The 18,794-nt window shown below is 34.4% G+C and overlaps 1 protein-coding gene across 2 annotated transcripts in view; it reads right to left on the reverse strand.

Annotated features, from left to right (window-relative positions):
• Positions 1-1,705: 1,705 nt before the first annotated feature.
• Positions 1,706-18,794, reverse strand: part of LOC149795484 (uncharacterized) — a 65,645-nt gene continuing 48,556 nt past the window's right edge. Inside the window, exons 8-11 of one of the 2 annotated variants that reach the window (XM_089965287.1) lie at positions 17,687-17,746; positions 14,381-14,435; positions 8,135-8,240; positions 1,706-3,353 (exon numbers count right to left, since the gene is read on the reverse strand). In XM_089965287.1, the coding sequence (XP_089821413.1) occupies positions 8,161-8,240; positions 14,381-14,435; positions 17,687-17,746 (195 nt within the window). In that variant the 3' untranslated portion in view covers positions 1,706-3,353; positions 8,135-8,160. Of the gene's footprint in view, positions 3,354-8,130; positions 8,241-14,380; positions 14,436-17,686; positions 17,747-18,794 lie in introns of both variants that reach the window. The other variant, XM_089965286.1, reaches the window with a different exon arrangement.

Genomic DNA, 18,794 nt, shown 5'->3' on the forward strand with positions numbered 1-18,794 from the left:
CCCCTTTATTCCAGGATGACTTATGTCAACTCACGTTCAGCAGTTTATGAGAAGTTGCTTAAATGGAAGATAGCATCTTTCATTTGTACAAACCTGAAATCCTTTCATCCAAGATGTTGATTAAATTCTGTTTTTGAGAAGTTGCTTTTTTAAAGTTTTTCTATTAGCCATGCTTGACGGCATATTTGCAATATCTGTATAACTTGAAAATCCTTCACTCAAAAACATTTTCTTTTAAATTTAATCAAATTCTGTTGAGTAATATTTTACATTTAAAATACATTTTGCTATTTTTAGTAATGGCAGCCATATGTAACAATGGATCTGTATTCTTTGTATAAACCTAAAATGCCAGTATGCTCTCTTGTCCAATTCTTCTCAGCAATTTCAGAAGTCAATTGAAGATTGTTATATATTTAGTAATGGTAGTATATTTGATCATAGAAACTCCTTCATGCCAGGATATTTTCCATCATAATTTGTTAACCAGTTTTTGAGAAGATCAGAGGAGTTTCAATTTTTAGTAATGGTGGCCATATTTAATTGTGGATAAGCATCAATTTTATCAACGTAAAGGCCATTATGCTAGAGTACTGTCAAATTCTGTGGTGTGGGTTATGAGAAGACACTTTAAATGTTTCTCTATTTTTAGTGGCAGCAGAAATATTCAATTGTAGCTTGGCATCATTTGTATAACTTTCAAAGTCCTTTATGTCATCAGGTTTTCTGTATAATAAATAATATTCTAGAGAGAGGCTTATGAGAAGTTATTAAAAGGTTTTCTATATTTAGCAATGGAGATGACTGGTTGGCATCAGCTGAACAAATCTGAAAAGCCTAGATCTAGCATTTTTCCTATAAAATTATGTGCAAATTGGTCAAGCTGTTTTTCAGAAGTTGTATATAATACTATAAATACTGTGAACGAATGACAGAGGATACATGACAGAAAGGGACCATATCATAAGCCTTAAAGCAAGGTAAGCAAACAACAGGCCCAAGTGGCCTGATATCACTTACCTGGCATATATTGTTCTAAAAGGCAAACATAGTATTAAGGCAAATGCCTTGAGTTAAGCTACTGTTTAACTTTAAGAATTTCAAAATAATACTTTTGACTGATAATACAAGCCAGACACAGAGTAAAACTAGAGGCTCACATTAAGGTGGGATAACAAAAAGTGCAGATCTATAACGTACAAAAAATTTATAACAATCCAAAAAACCACTTGAATAGCCTAAACATCTACTCAGGTCATCAAGATATTTACACAAACATGTCTACCTAATTTCATTTGTCTATAAAGAAGTATTGTGACAATCATGTATATGAAAGACACACATACTTGACTCTCGTCTATAAAGCAGAATTGCATCAATCATGTGTAGGAATGACACATTAATTTATTCCTGTCTACAAAGTAGAATTGCATCAATCATGTGTAGGAATGACACATTAATTTATTCCTGTCTACAAAGTAGAATTGCATCAATCATGTGTAGGAATGACACATTAATTTATTCCTGTCTACAAAGTAGAATTGCATCAATCATGTGTAGGAATGACACATATTTTGTTCCTGTCTATAAAGTAGAATTGCATCAATCATGCATAGGAAAGAAACATACAGGCAATGGAGGTTTTTGCTAAGAAAAATCTTGACCTTTTGGAGGGATTTAAACAAGCAAAACATCTAAAACAATATTTGTAATTCTAATTTTTATTTTATATATCTTTTCGAAATTTTACATCTATGCCTTTTAGTCATGTTTATGAGTTGGACAACTTTACCCCTTCCCTTCTCTTTACCATTCTTTATCTTTGGATTTTAGAGCTTTTTAAGTTGGCACCTAACTGCCAGTAATGTGCTGATCTGTCTGAAATCCTACATGCTCATTTGCGCATTTCACGTGCCACTGTATTACAACAAATTCAGGACGAATGTTCTCTGCAAAAGAAGCAAAATAACATGCTACTTTCGGCAACTGCAGTTTGATCATAAAACCCACCAACAATAAACTTGGGACCATGTTTTCTTTTTCTTGCCCATATGATGGTGATCGAATAGTGCTCGTAATCAGTTGGGCAATGAACATAAATCATTTTTTTACTGCTGATTAACTTCATGCCTTGTATTTAGGGACAGTGTAAGAAGTTTGAGGTTTTGTTGGATGCCCCAAAATCATCATAAATGGTTCATACAGCCATGGAGACTTTTTTCAATGAGTTTTCAAAGACTTCTATATTTTTCAAAGGAAAATGAACTTTCTCCATGGTACTTTGTTTATCACTACAAAAGCAGAACCAAACTACACCATTGTGGAGCCATGGAAAAGGGATTCTGCTCCATCTGGTAACTACCAGTGCAGTGTGTCTTTTGATCCATGCAATTTTATTCCATTTTTTATTTATCATTTGAAAATATGTAAATTAAAACAAATAATTTAAAATGGGATATATTTTACCAAGTGTGAACTTTTTATAGTCCCCATAAATTCAAACAGTTTTTGCAAAATTCAATGAACTTTTTTGTAACAAATTTAGACAATTTCAAAGATAAGGTTGTATGAACGATATCAAAGTTTGCCCATTTCAACAGTTATGGGCATGTAAACATAAACAAGAAAACAACTGAAAACGTTAAAGACACATGTATACAATTTTTAGAAATAAGTGATTTTGATTTAAATCCAGCATGACCACATATTTTGTATTTTTTTAAAAAGTCATTATTTTTATTAATATTTTTAAAAAAATCAGTAGGAGTAACACTCAATTATTCTCACTACATTTTCACACATACTCCAAGTCAGAAGTATTTTAAAAAGAACATTAATAGCTTCCATTCATATTTCTGCAACTATGATGACAAAAAGTTTGTATAATACAGAAAAATCAATCCATGTGGTCGGCCTGTAAAACATTTCTCACGCTGTAAATACCTCTACAGTATACGAGTGAGTTTTGGCGTAAATTTCAACATTGTTGCATAAATATATTTTAAATTTCAACATTGTTGCATAAATATATTACCCTTGATGAAAAAAGAAATAGGAAAATTGCGTCACAATTTTTTTCCATACTCTCTCAGCAACATTATTTTATAATAACAAAACCATTCATAACTACCAAAGAGCAGTGGCTATAATTTTTCTATCAAGACTAGATATATTACAACAGATTTTTTTTATATACTGTAAAGTCTACAGGATTAAAATGCAACTGTTTTTGTCTATACAAAAATCATGTAGTTATCCTTTGATGAATATATCGATGATGTAACGGAAAACTGGAAATGATTTCTGACACTTTCAATAAATGTGGAGTTGTTGATATTCCGTTCTTTAGAGACCTGGAAAGAAAATTTAAAAATGAGATTGCATGAGATCTTTAATGAGACTGCAATCCCTTACATGGTCTGACAAATTTCAACATTGTATACAAATCCTGGAAACCAGAGCATCATTTAAGATGACGATATATGCTCATATGTAAGTTGATTCAAGCTGCAAACTGCAGACATGGATCTGCCATCACATAATGCGCTGGCTGATCTGGGACTATGCAGTTTATTAAAAATAATCAGTATAGCAAACAACACAAACCCCGATCTGCTGGCAAATTATGTGATAGCGGATAAGGGTCTATGTTTGTTTGCAGTTGGATTAATAAGTGACTATACACTATACATAGCTCAACTCAACAAAGTTTTCACTATTCTCCCGCAACTGCTGTAAACATACTTATCACGCAGAAAATAAATTCAGAAGGAGTTTTCACAATGAAATATTGGCCCTTTTTTAACAAATTATTTGTTTGCAATTTTTTTCACACATTTGAAGGTGAAATATATTTAATAAAATTCAAATTATAACTTTCAATTTATAAAATATGGCATTGTGCAACCATACTTAAAAATACCTAACCATCTACCTTTATCCAGGTGAATGGCTTGGCTAATGCTAAAAGTGTGCCCTGAATTTGGAACTCAAAATACCTTTTGTATGCTTCAGCCAAAAACATGCTGGGCCGTTGGATGAGTCTATTTCTGAAAATGGGTGAATACTCTAGGAATGAAACCATTTTGATCAATGGTTACTATCTGAAGCTGACCAAACTGCATGAAACTGCTTACTCATACAAGAATAAACCGAATAATTTTCCTACAAATTAAAGCACATGATCGTTCACTGTAATCAAAGTCCAAGTGACCTAAACTAAAATCTTGTGGGATTCACATTATCTAAGCCATTCACTAGAAACAGAAACAGAAACAATAATATTTACATGGAAATGCAGAAGACTACTATAAAAATGTTAAAATATTTGAAGGAAATTAATCATGAGCAATACTACACTTTTATTTCATCAGATGCAGATGAAGAAGCCACAGAGAGTCCTGATGAATACAATCAATGAGACTTAAATCTATAAAAGACACATGCAAGTCCATGCAACACCAATCATACCAAATTTCATCAGAATATCTTCCAGGGTTCTTTAGCTATGCTAGTTAGAAATATCTCGTAAAGAAATCAGGTTACACGGATAGAAAATTAATATAAATGGGAAAAGGACAGAGTCCATCAAATTAGACCTGAAAAGATGAACCATTTAAAATCACAGCTACATATAACAAGGTTCATCCAGTCCACAAGTTTCTTTTCAAGGACATTTCAAGCAGTTTCCAAGGACTTCCTTAAGTTTTAAGGACTATTCTGCCTAATGAAAATTAGACTGTTTCCATATGCTGTGTGTCATTTGATGCACCAAGTTTGATCCCTTCTATTATTCCTTTTTTTAAGACTCTACATAAATAACAAAAATGTTAAATTTAACAAGTGATATGTTTTATTTATTTCAACATTTTTCTTAACTCCATCAGTTAAATTCAGAAAGTTTTTAGCAGAATTTGAAGACTTTCTGAAAGGATCTCTCAAGGATTAACTTCAATGTTTTTTTAAATTCATGGAATTTTCAAGATGGCATCAACACAAAAATGAAGGATTTCTCAAGACTGTATGAACTGCATGTAATAGGCTATTCACCTACCAAATGGTAGATGTAAGGGTCATGGACAGTCTAAGCTGGTTAAAGCACCCTACATAAAAATATATACAGTTCATTTTCAAGGGCCACAGCTCTTTACAAAATGGTGATGACAAGACAAAATAAATATTTTAAACAAACATCTAGATATATGAGAACATGTATATAACAAAATGTCTTTATGTATGCCCAATGGTTCCTGATCTAGAAAGATTTGCTGTATTGGAAATACAGTATTCATGAAAGAAGGGCAATAACTCTTGTCAAAACTGAACTGAAAAGTTCTTTGAAAGGCATATCTACTTGTAGTAGGCACACTACCTACCAAAATATATCCAGTTATGTGTAAGAGTTGCTAAGCTATGCTGGTTACAAGTGTGAACAGATGGAGATACAAGCAAATGGACAGACAGAAAAGGTAAAAACAACAGGACATGCCTATTTCAGTGCATGACCTGACAAATTCAAACAAAATGTACTTGCATCAAAATATGACATATGCAATTCATCTCTGAATAGAAGACTGCCTGGTGAATAAGACTGATAAAGGTGAAATATAAATGGTCAGTATTTGGGAAAATCTCATCCTTTTTCTACCTTGCACTCACAAAACCAGAAGGCCAGTGTCAGTTGTGAAGCCCATGATCAAAAGAACTGCTGTAAATTGTGTGAACTTGACTGCAAGTTCAAAATGTTCACCTAATCCATCACAGAATGAATCATTATGTATATGACTCATCCCAAGTTCAATCAAGAGGTCTGTAAAATATGAGTAAATCAAAAACTTTTTACCAAAACCTTAACATAAATCTTTTGACTGTAACCTTGACCCCAAGCTCAATGGAAAAGAGTGCGTTACAAAATGAATTCATCTTTGCTTCAAAAAATTCCTCCCAATTATCAATAAAACCAATCAATGGATTTAGGAAAAACAGGTCTTTGGAAAGGACGTATGTTCTACTGGTCCATGAATCCAAGATGAAACAATTTTTTTAAAACCACTGTGCATAGAAACTGCCTCTGTTATTTTTTAGTCATTTTAAAGATGTCTAAAATAACAGCTATACTGGATGCAGGACCAACAAGTCATAAAAAAGGCTTGAAGTGAAAACTACATGTCAATACAATCATCCATTCAGGAGGACAAAATAATGATAAAAAGATTTTCAGGATGGCCATCAAGGTGGCCATATTGGATGTAAATTCAGAAAACCATTTTCATACATGACCAACTTTCTGATGAACGCCTCATAACAATAGAACTTCCATTTAGGATGAGTAGCAACAAGAAAATTTTCAAGATGTCTGACCCATGGCAACCATATTGTGTCAGATCAGAACTATTTTCATTCAGGACCAACCAGATATAAGAAGTTTTTGTGAAACTACATGTTGATATGATCGTCTATTCTGGCAGAAAAGTAACAAGATTTTCAAGATGGCTGCCATTAAGAATAGATTGGTTGTCAGCACATTTTTCATTTAGGAGTCTTTGTGAAACTCCATGTTGATGTGACCACCCACTTAGGAGATGTAGCAATATCAAGATTTTCAAGAAAGACACATGGTTACGATAATGAATGTCTGAACAGTACAATTTTCATTCAGAAATAGATGTAAGGAACTTTCAAGGCAGTTCTTCAACAAGTTTAGGAGGTGTAGCAAGACTGAACCAACTTTTATGCATGCCCAAAACTGGATGAAAAATAATTATATAAGCTCTACTGGTCTGTGACTACATGGAAGTGAAAAACTTGATCCAAAACTTAATACAAACCTTCAATGACTGTTACCTGTCCCAAAGGTATGAGCAAGTGCTGCAGAATGAATTGCCGTAGCTTCATTACTATTCATCAGACACATGAACAAAATTTAACAAAAAACATAAAACTGTTCTGTTAAGGTGACCTTGACCTAAAGGTCTGAAGGCAAGTGAGTGTATCACAAAATTGTTGATACTGCCAAAGCCAGCAGTAAAGTGACTGCCATATTCAATATTCCTTCACTAATGTGGGTATGACCAAAACAATGTCATGTAGAGAGAGGACTTTAAATAAGGTTATCAAGATACTGTTTTAACAGTTCATAAAATTCAATGCCTGGTTACTGAGTTTGTAACCTTAAAAAACATAAGACACAATTTGGAATTTAATATCTGTCCAATGTGAAAGGCCAATATTAATTTTTCAATGTGCTGAGATAATGTATTTGTAATTATCCTGAAGTAACAAGTGAAACTTATGGTTCCTTCCTAACCATATACTTGGTAGATCATCAAATGAATAGTTATTAGTAGCAATTAGACAAGGCTAGATAGAATATATACAAAGATACACTGGGCAAATATTTATGCTCAAGGATATACAGTGCAAGTATTGATGGAGGAAGCTTGTGACCAAAGACTACCAGGCAAGTATTTATGGAGAAAGGTTGTGACCAAAGATTACCGGCCAAATATTGATGGAGAAAGGTTGTGACCAAAGATTACTGGCCAAGTATTTATGGAAAAAGGTTGTGACCAAAGATTACTGGCCAAGTATGTATGGAAAAAGGTTGTGACCAAAGATTACTGGCCAAGGTTGTGACCAAAGATTACTGGCCAAGTATTTATGGAAAAAGGTTGTGACCAAAGATTACTGGCCAAGTATGTATGGAAAAAGGTTGTGACCAAAGATTACTGGCCAAGTATTTATGGAGAAAGATTGTGACCAAAGATTACTGGTCAAGTATTTATGGAGAAAGATTGTGACCAAAGATTACTGGTCAAGTATCTATGGAAGGCAATACAGACATTATGCACCATCTGAAATCTGAGTGAAGAGAAAATTAATATCTCTATATGGAAGGTGGCTGGATATATGAAAAAAGATAAATGGTGGCTGAAGCTTACTTTTCGTTGTTTTTTTTCTCCATTTCAAACAGTGCTAATAAATCTATGATAGCTATAGGCTTTTTATTAAAAGTTTAATTTAACTGCCAATTTATGAAGCATATTTAACAAAATGCCTTCAATATCAAATATTAATGAAGGTGAAAAAAAATATGTGGGTCTTCATCCGTTTTACCGATGACAATAATACCTACTGTTGAAAGACAAGGCTCCAGCTGGCTCAAGACAAGATGGCAGATTCACAGTGAATATGACATTTCAATGTTTTCATCATGGCAAATGTCCTAACCCTCTTCTTCTCTGAAATGAAGACAAGATATTTATCCAAAATAATGAACATATGTGATGGTCTGACAAATCTAATATTCTAAGCCCAGTGGCTACCGGCCTGTAGGGTTGGGCTACAATGTTAAATTCAGTTAGCCCCGTGTGTTACTGTATTTGATTGACTGTAATTATTTTTTTAATGTAAATGAGTGATATTGATTTTTAATGTAGCTTTAACTATTTTTTCAGTCATATCGCTATGATGTCTACAGTGTGGCAGTTAATAGTGATGTCTAACACTGGGGCATCATGCTGCAGACATGTAGCATTATGTGCCACCTAGTCACATTATCCTGATACCAGGCCGACCATCCTAACCTAAACCTTTTAATGCTGAGCGTCTAGCAAGCCAGCTGTAAGTACCATTTTTACAAGTCTTAGGTATGGCTTTGGCCAGGGTTCAAACCTATAACCTCCCACATCTGAGTCGGATGTTCTAACCACTAAGCCAGTGGAGCGGTCTTCACATAAATAACTACAATATTTTACTAAGTTGGATAATAACAAATAATTAAGAAAAAAGATAAAAGGTAGCTCTTAAGCAAGCAGTTTCTTATTAACTGCCTTCTCTGGGTTACCATGTTTAAGCTATCAATTATGTCTTAAAAAAACACCATTTGCTACTTTCATCCATCTATACGCTTGGGGATGAAAACATGGGCCAATGCTCCCTCCAGGATATCACCATGTAGGCATACATGACATGTGTCAAATATGTGATTAAAAGATCAGATATATAAGTATATTTTATAATATTAAAACTTAAACTTTTGGAATTATTTTGTGATGAAAACAGACAAAATGCTATGGACGTCGTTAAATTCATAATATGATTACTTTGAATTTCCAAACAGTCACTACTAACAGAAACTACCCAAGTAATGATACATTGGAAAAGTAAGTTGGTACATACCACCAAAAAAAATATACCATGGTATACTGGTAATACTACACACCTCTAATATATAAATGCATGTACCAATGCTGATCAGGCAAATGGGCTTCCATTCAATTATTAAATTCACAGACCCTGAAAGATTCCTACAAGTTTATTCTGAATAATCATTAATAGATTCTTCAAGGTATAGTAAATATGACTGTTTATAGACCTCTCTCATCTTGTATGCAGGACTGAGACTCCATTGCCAGAACGAGGCTTAACGAGTAAGCTGCAGACATGGATACCACTAGCAGAAAATCATCATAGCATCACCGTGTACTCTACTGTACTTTGGATTCATCATATGATCCATCACTTCATTTTCAGACCAACGCTAAGAATCCTACACTCAAAATGCGATGGACAACAAAGAGATCAAGAGACACTCCTTCATTTTCAGACCAATCATTTTCAGACCAATGCTAAGAATCCTACACTCAAAATGCAATAGACAACAAAGAGATCAAGGGACACTAATTCATTTTTAGACCAATGCTAAGAATCCTACACTCAAAATGCGATGGACAACAAAGAGATCAAGAGACACTCCTTCATTTTCAAACCAATCATTTTCAGACTAATGCTAAGAATCCTACACTCAAAATGCAGTAGACAACAAAGAGATCAAGGGACACTAACTCATTTTCAGACCAATGCTAAGAATCCTACACTCAAAATGCAACAGACAACAAAGAGATCAAGGGACACTAATTCATTTTTAGACCAATCATTTTCAGACCAATGCTAAGAATCCTACACTCAAAATGCAATAGACAACAAAGAGATCAAGGGACACTAATTCATTTTTAGACCAATGCTAAGAATCCTACACTCAAAATGCAATAGACTACAAAGAGATCAAGGGACACTCCTTCATTTTCAGACCAACGCTAAGAATCCTACACTCAAAATGCAATAGACAACAAAGAGATCAAGGGACACTCCATCAATTACTTATTCTGAATTATGCCCACTTTTGGCTCTTGATTAAATCAAGACTTCAACCTTAATATTTAGGGTTTAGAAATTTGATATACTCCTTTTGATTATGTTTTATTTATAATCGGCAGCTATCTTTTACTTGTGTTCAGAATAGAACTGATGTTCATTATAAAGACTACTTCGCTTGAACCATATACGTTAAAGCACCTTTTCACCCAATAATAAACAGAAATAACATTTAGCAAAAGTCTTAAATAACACTGCTTCTTGCTTGAAACACTTTTATTTCAGAATTAATTTATTATTATGAATGAGTCTTTTTACGTAAGCCTTTTTTAATACCTTGGCTAGTTTATGAGGTCAACATTTGTGTGCTCACCATATTTCACGAAGGATCATTACAAGTTCTGGACACCAGTCAGAAAAGGACCGGATGATCAGTCTTAAATTTGGTACAGTGGAAAAACACATAGGCAATTCTTAAAGACAAATGACTTCTGAAAAGCTACTTGTAGTTTCTAAAATGTAATTATGAACTCTTTTGTTTCAGATATCATTAATTTATTGCAACAACAACCATTAATCTTATAACACATAAAAACTGAATGCAGCAGTTTAATGAAATATTTATTCTAAAAACTTTGATTTTAATCCAGTAATTTATTAAAGTCATTACTACACCATATGTAATTGTAGATATAACAGACTGCAAAAAAGCAGGGATGAAATGCGTTTGTTTGGCTGACATTATATAGATATAAAAATTCTACAAGGATTGTTTTTAAAGAGAATGGACACTGGCGTAACTTGAATAGATCAGTTGGTTGATGTCGAATAGATACTGGTGTAAACTAGACAGAATAGTTTGTTGATATGGAATGGATGAACACTGGTGTAACTTGGACAGATCATTTGGTTAATGTAACTGGGTCAGATCAATTGGTTGATTTAGACTGGACACTATTATAAATGGGATAGATCAGTTATTACAAAAAGGACAGATCTATTGGTTGATGTAACTGGGACATATACAATGGTTGATAAGGAAGCCAAATCTTTTAACAAGCCTCAAGAACAATCCTTATATTAACAATGGATTATAGATTTGAAACTTTGGCATAAATCGGAAGAATGCACAAGTTTCCAAAACCCATAACAAAGGGTGGGCAAAATACGGTCCAAGGATCTGGCCTGTGACTAAGTTTAATCTGTTATCACAGGATATAGCTAAAGAAAAACACTTACCTGTCCCACACTTGGAGGATGTTGCCAATTCCTGCTGTAGAGGAATTTTATCTCCCATCTCATATCTACTGCCTTGTACATTTGTACTCAGCCATCAGCTGAAAACATGCCAGTGCCTACTACAGAGGTAGGGAAATTAATAAGCTGTCCGTCAGAAGACATGGCATGTTCTTACATGATTTTTTTTTCTTTCTTGCTCTTATGGAATTGTGTTCTTAAACAGGATCTGTTCTTTGGCAACAGTACTTTTCTGTGTGGATTTGTACCAGATGACAAGGACAGATGTTAAATTTTGTTTTTTCGTTGAACGGGATAGGCCTATTGCTAAGCCAATACTAGCTGATTGAGTAGACCAACACAATTTCCACTGCTTGTCCTATAGTAGCAAATGCACATATCAGATGTTAATGTAGCCTAAGATATTTCATCATATATGACCTGCCACGATTATTTTATCTGAGATGCTCAGGACTTTATCAGAAGGGGGGATTTCCTGGATGTCACAAAAATAAGGGGAAGAGTAGAACAAAAATTAGGTGGAGGAGGAACAATATTTACATAAAACTTCAATATCCATCTCTCTTTCTTCCTGATCTACTCAGTAAAGCCCCCTAACTGAAATAAAAATCTTTAAAAGATGTTGCCTCTAGTTATATAAGTATTAATCTGATCATTGTTTCTCAGCTTAATCTTTTTCTTTTCTGTGTATGAATACTATTCTGTACTGAGAACTCCATTTCACAGCTCACAGGTATTATCTTTTGAATAATTCTGCTCCATAATAATATTTTCCACTAAAATAAGATCTGCCAAAGTTTAACTTTCTTGAATTGCTACTATGCCAGGTCTATATTTTCATAATGCTGTATTAGGGCTTTAAGTCCATTAATGCCATAGTCTGCTTGTTCAAACTGAATTATTTTGATCCTATAAATATCCTAATTTTTTTATTTAATTTCTAGATTCTTATTTGTCTGATTTATCGTAACCTTTATGCTAAGGCTACATGGTTCTGAAGTACATGATCCTGTAGGGCTAGACTGTGGTGAAAAAAAGAAATCAAAAGTGTACCCTACTTTTAAATTGTCAGCATTTAATTTAGCTTTCTTGTCTGCCTTTTCAACACTCAATTTCAAAATACAGCTGAAATGAGGGATTGACCAGCTTGCCATCTGCTGTCCAACCAGCATGTACATTGGATTCGTATTAAACATTATTTCTTGGGTCAAAATCATTCAATGGTATCTCCATTAATACTTTCACAGCTCCTATCATCTAATGATTTTGCCAGCTTTAAAAATAAATTGTATTCATTATTATGATCTGCCAGTATTTGCAGAACTAAATCATCATCTAAAGATTAACTTGGGTACTGGCCATTTTGCGTCTTCTAGATGGCCTGTATTATAAGCGTGTTTGTAAAATTCCTGATGCAAGTTTCACACTTCAACACAATGCTAGTTACAGGGACCAATGTGCCAATTAAACTGAGTCTAAAAACCATTCATGTCAAGCTGAAGAAGCCAGATGTGTAAACAGTTACAAAAAATTACACATCGCGACAACTCTGCAATATTTCTAACATTATACATGCACATTATCATATGCACATCTTGAAATTAATTTGCTTATCATGAATCACCGTTCACCAAAAGTGCAAGAATCATTCAAATTTTGTGTGAATCCCGTGACTGCATGCCCTGGGAGCATCTCTGTGTTATTGATATGCAGTGTCCATTTTTAGATTTAGCAGTCCCATGAAACAAAAAAATTAATAATAAAAAAAAAAAATTCAAGTAAAATGTGTCTTCAATAATACTTACATATCAAAATACTACAACCACCTCACAATTCCAGCCCCTTCAGCTAAACTTTTTAGCTTTGGGAGCAAAATGTTGTTTGGCCACAGGTGGCAGTCAGAGTGATGACTCTTGATACTGGTATTGGCAATATATCTGAGTGTACCTCAGTCAGTAATGGAACGGAATGGAAGCTTTCCTATGATGTAACTGCAGGAAGGCTGGGAGTGTATATCTGTATTATGATTTGATAAGCAACACATTTTTTATCCTGGTTTCTTCTTCAAATACATTACTCACTCATCATACCTAAGAAGAGGTAAGACGTGGAGGGAATTGCATGTCTGGTTCCACAAGTCATCGATGTTCACTTAGCGTCATTTTGAGTTAGACATTAATATTAATCAGATAATATTAAAGGCCTGCTGGGTAACTTGGGAGCCCAGGATTAAAACTATTGTCAATTATTGCTGTGGGTCATTGTAACGGGTTTAAAACCCTGCTTGCTTGCAATTTTCAAGTCCAAACAACCATATGGCTGATATTAAAACCAACCAGACAAAAGTTCAATGCATTTTACCTAGTCCTTAAAACCAACCAGACAAAAGTTCAATGCATTTTACCTAGTCCTTAACTTTATAAAATTAAATTCAAAACTGACAACTATATAAGAATGATGATGCAAATAAGTACAGTAAAGTTACTGTGACTGCAATTGCTTGTGAATATAATTTCATTTATTAAAAACCAATGAAGGAAAAAATAGCTGTTTATTCCCTTGCTTTCATGGGACATCTTTCTGTAATTCGCTACTGCTGTGTGGAAATTCATCAAACTTGAAAAGGTTGCCTCTATGGTAACCATATTTGAGAGGTTCTGGGAATGGGTCACAAGTTAAACATTTTGGACCAAGCTTTATATATGCAGTCTTGGAATGAGGACACATAGTATATATAATCCTCACCACAATCTGGACAAAGGAAGGGTGGGGATTGGGGGTGGGGGGGGGTAGGGTGAACACACAATAAAAATGGTATAGACTTATCATGATGATTTCTTACAACAATTTCTTTTCAATTCTGTCATTTTACATCAAAATATTAGACACTGATTTGAGAACATTTTTACCATCAAACTGTTGTACAGGATGATTTCCAGTTGAATATTATAAATTTGTGAATACTTACTAAATACTCTAAAAAGCTGCTCATCACAAATCATATATCTTCCATCCTCAGGATCCTGAAAAATACAAGATAATTTCTCCAGCTAAAAAGAATTCTGAATCTGAACTATTTCAGGCAGAGTGTACAATTAGGGAATCAAGTGTGTTGTGTTGATCAAATCAGATGCAGAATGTAAAATTAGGGAATCAAGTATGCTGTGTTGATCAAATTAGATGCAGACAGTGCAATTAGGAATAAGTGTTATGTTAATCAAACTACATGCGGAGTCAAATCAGCTGACAGATAACAGCAGATACACTGATACAAATATACTTTTATCAGCAAATCAGGTACATGGGCACAAATGATAAAAATATCAGATTTAATGACATATAATAGTATTTAACTGGTAGACTTACAAATTAAGTTTTATCAGTACCACCTCAGCACAACTGATAAAAAATCCAATTTACTCATGCACAATGGTGGTTACACTGTTGATTTTATTAGCTACACTGGTGATAAAAATATATCAGATTTACATTGTTAAAGTTTTACCACCTACACTTTAGCACTATATCCAGAATAACAGACTCAAAAATAGTAAGTGTACAGCACCATATCCAAAATCAATAGCCAAAAACATAAGCACAATATCCAAAAAAGGCCCCTAAAATAAGACAAAAAAATAGCCCCAAAATGTAACAGTGTACAGCACCATATCTCTCCACCCTCCACCCCCACAAATATAAGTATACAGTACTTTATCCAAAATAATAGTGGCAAAATATAATAGTGTACAACACCATGTCACAAGTGTACCCAAGTTTATAATGGCTAGCTTTTATACTGCAGACTTGTTAAAATAATGATGGTTTCGGGTGTTCCTGGAAATCGAGACAGTTGGCAGGTCTGCATATATACTGTGGAGCCTGAATCACTCACCTTTTTCATTTTAAAAAAAAAAATCCTGAAAATTTGTACTTTTCAAGGATAACAAATATGCAAGAACACAATTATTCCTGCAAGGTTCAACTCTAGTCAAGTTGGTAAATTAGTCATAAACTTTTGCAAAGTCCCAGAATGAAAGTATGTTCCTTATGCCCTTGTGAGGAAAGCCTATGTAGAAAGCCTTCTCCTAACTTGAACAGTCACTTAGTTGCTTGAATGAAACGCTAAGTACAGGCATGATCAGACTAAAAAAGGGACAGAACTCTGGCATGCTTAATCCTGCAGAAACAAAAGTGCCCATCAAATACACCATACTATCCCTGTGAAGAGCTCAAACTCTTAAGCATAGAACTTTTCTCACATTGTACGGTAGAAAGTGCAATCAAAATTCAGCGGCATACTGGGGTGGGTGGGCAGGAAAATCAAGATGATACCCTCACTCCTGCTGTTGCAGTGGTACATAAAATTATAAAATTTTACCTGAAAATGTAAATAGTAACAATCTTAAGTTTCTCAAAGGGACTGCACTCAACCGCTGAAAAGAAAATTTCCAGGAATCCAAGATAAGACTGTTCCTTTCTTTTAATTGCTTGTTGTTGAAACCATCTTGATATTCCTCAGTAATAACAAGATTTTCAAGATCAGCACCATATTCATCTACAACCAACCAGACACTGAAATAAGTCTTTTGGCAAAACCCTATGTATATATGACCATAAAGCTCAGGAGTAGTGACAGGATTTTCAAGATGGCTATCATGGTGGTCAGACTGGATATAAGCTCAGCACTATTTTCATTTAGAACTAAGTAGAGATGATAAGAAGTCTTCAGGTGACCCCCCCCCCCCCCCGAGCGCCCTTGGGTCAACTAGGTGAACTAAGTTTTTGACCCAAAAACCATGTTCTTGTGGTTTTTATGGTCCTGACACCAAGAACTCTCAAGAACTTTATTCGCTGGTTAAGATCCCACACCACCTATGAAGTGGCAGTAGACAGAACAAATATGGCACAACATGTTAAGTGATGATCTGCCATAATTTTTTTACCTCAAAGTGTTTGGGCAAAATCCTACATCAGGTTACCCTCTATGTTGATATGACTTTCCATTCAGGACTAACAGCAATAAGAATTTCAAACTGGGTGACATGACAACCACACTGGATATCAGATACCACTATTTTTGTTTACAAGCAATGACACATCATAGGGGAAAAAAACCCATGTCTGCATAACTGTTTGTTTAGAAGACGTTAAGAATAACAAAATTTTTAAGAAGGCCCCTGTGATCATTGCACATAATTTCATCAACTGGACTCAGGTCACAATTATTACTTTCAGTTTGGTACCCACCAATAAATAGTGTCAATCTATTTTTAGATCATTTTTTTTCTACTCTCATTCTGTTTGCAATGCATGCATTAGAATCAAGCATTCTTGGCATGAAAGGAAACTTTTATTCTTTAGAATATAAGCAGCATGGCGTGGTTCCCTGTGTGTATTTTAGCAACAGGACATAGTGAGAAATGAGGCAATGCTACAGTCTATTCACCAACACACATCTCTTTTGTTCAGAGTGTAGACACTTAAAAAAGGCGGATTAACCTATGACAAGAACCTCAGCGTGAGTTCATCTTTTAAGTTATTTTAGATCAAGATATGATTTATTAAGACTGAAATACAAGGGAAAGTTAAGTACTGACAAAGATATGAAGGACTATATAGGAAAAATAATTGTGATCTGAGGCACACCTGACCATGGGATGAATATGCATGTAAAGTTTCATGGCATTCCTCCAAGTAGTTTAGCACAAGCAGTGATGAAAAAATTGTTCTCATGGATGGATAGACAAACAACAGACAAAATGATGGGCAACACAATCCCATACACTCTTCTGGTTGATGGCAAGTAGAGTTAAATCAATCCATCCATCCACCCACCCACCCACCCATCCATCCATCCATATATTCATTTAACACTGGACATTGCTGTATGTGTGTGTGCGTGATTTGGATGTTTTTTTACATAGCTTGAGCAATTTTTCAGTTGTATTGCTACGATGTCTGCAGTGTGGTAGTTTACAGTGATGTCTAGCACTGGGGCATCATGTCGCAGACATTAAGCATTATGTCCCACCCAGTCACATTATCTTGACACCAGACAGACCAGTCCTAACACTAACTTCTTAATGCTGAGTGTCAAGTGAGGCAGCTGTTAGTACCACTTTTATACGTCTTTGATATGACTTGGCCAGGGATCGAACCCACAACCTCCTGCATCCGAGTGAGACGCTCTAACCACTGGGCCACCGGAGCAGTCAGATATTGCTATAAACAATTGTGTAAAGTCTCTAATGAAAGGGAGTAACTGTGTGCATACCACTAAGTTTCGTTCTCGAACAATCTCCCACATACGCTTCACAACTGCAGCTCTTGGCATCTGAAAGATAAAGGTATGTATCAATATTGAACTAAACAGGTTGTCAATGAAAATTTGCTCCTCATATCCTTGGATCAAATAAAACATAATGCATTAATTTTTACAGCTAAAAATATGTACAAATACAGTAAAAATGGACTAATTAATTTTTCTGAAAATTTCTTACAGTTTAACAGATCACGGAGAATGTTTGTGTGTTTGTTTTTTCAAGGAAAGACAAGACACATAATACAAGTATTAAGGATGTTGATGGCTTGAAGGTTAAAGAATAGGTACATTGAACAGGATAAAAAAGGATAAGCATAAATTATTAGATACAGATATTCAAGTTCCTTTTTATCATCATATACAAATTCCAAATAAATATGTAATCTGCGTTATAAATGTTTAACTCTTTTCATCTATTTCCTAATTCTTTAATTCATTAATTAAAAAATTGATAGAAATTATCCTTCTTGAGCGTTCTGTATTGAAATGATCCTACACTGAAGCTGTCAAACAATATCAGGGTAGGGGAAGTAACCACTCTGAGGATAAGTTTCCTTTTGGGAATAAAATTAGAGTTGTTTCCACTTATACTGCCTCTCCTTTTCCTAGACCAAATAGGACATTATCGCTGAACATGGAACAGCACCTTGTATGAGAACTACAAACTATTCTTAATAACATATATAGATAGCATTTCAAAGACCTCATAGGGATAAATTCACAGTGCCCCTAAATGCAATGTGTAAAAACCATCCTTTATACAGTTCATGAACCACATAACCGATTATTTTTGAGATTGTAAAATGTAGTGACTTTACCCACAGAACAGGCGGTCCAGAATTTTCACACCATTTTTTTTTTGCAAGTGAAGACATTGGAAACTTTTTAATTTACTAAGGGAAAAAACAGCCATTTTTAAACAAGAAAAAAGGTCTTTTATGGTACACTTATTACCACTATTAACTTCATAACACTATGACTGATAGATCGAAATGAATTATAATAATATTCAATGTAAAAACAAAAACCATGAATAATGCACTCACTTGCCATTTAAAAG

The sequence above is a fragment of the Sinohyriopsis cumingii genome, chromosome 7 (assembly GCF_028554795.1).
Source record: "Sinohyriopsis cumingii isolate HCF-2022 chromosome 7, ASM2855479v2, whole genome shotgun sequence".
Lineage (NCBI taxonomy): Eukaryota > Metazoa > Mollusca > Bivalvia > Unionida > Unionidae > Sinohyriopsis > Sinohyriopsis cumingii.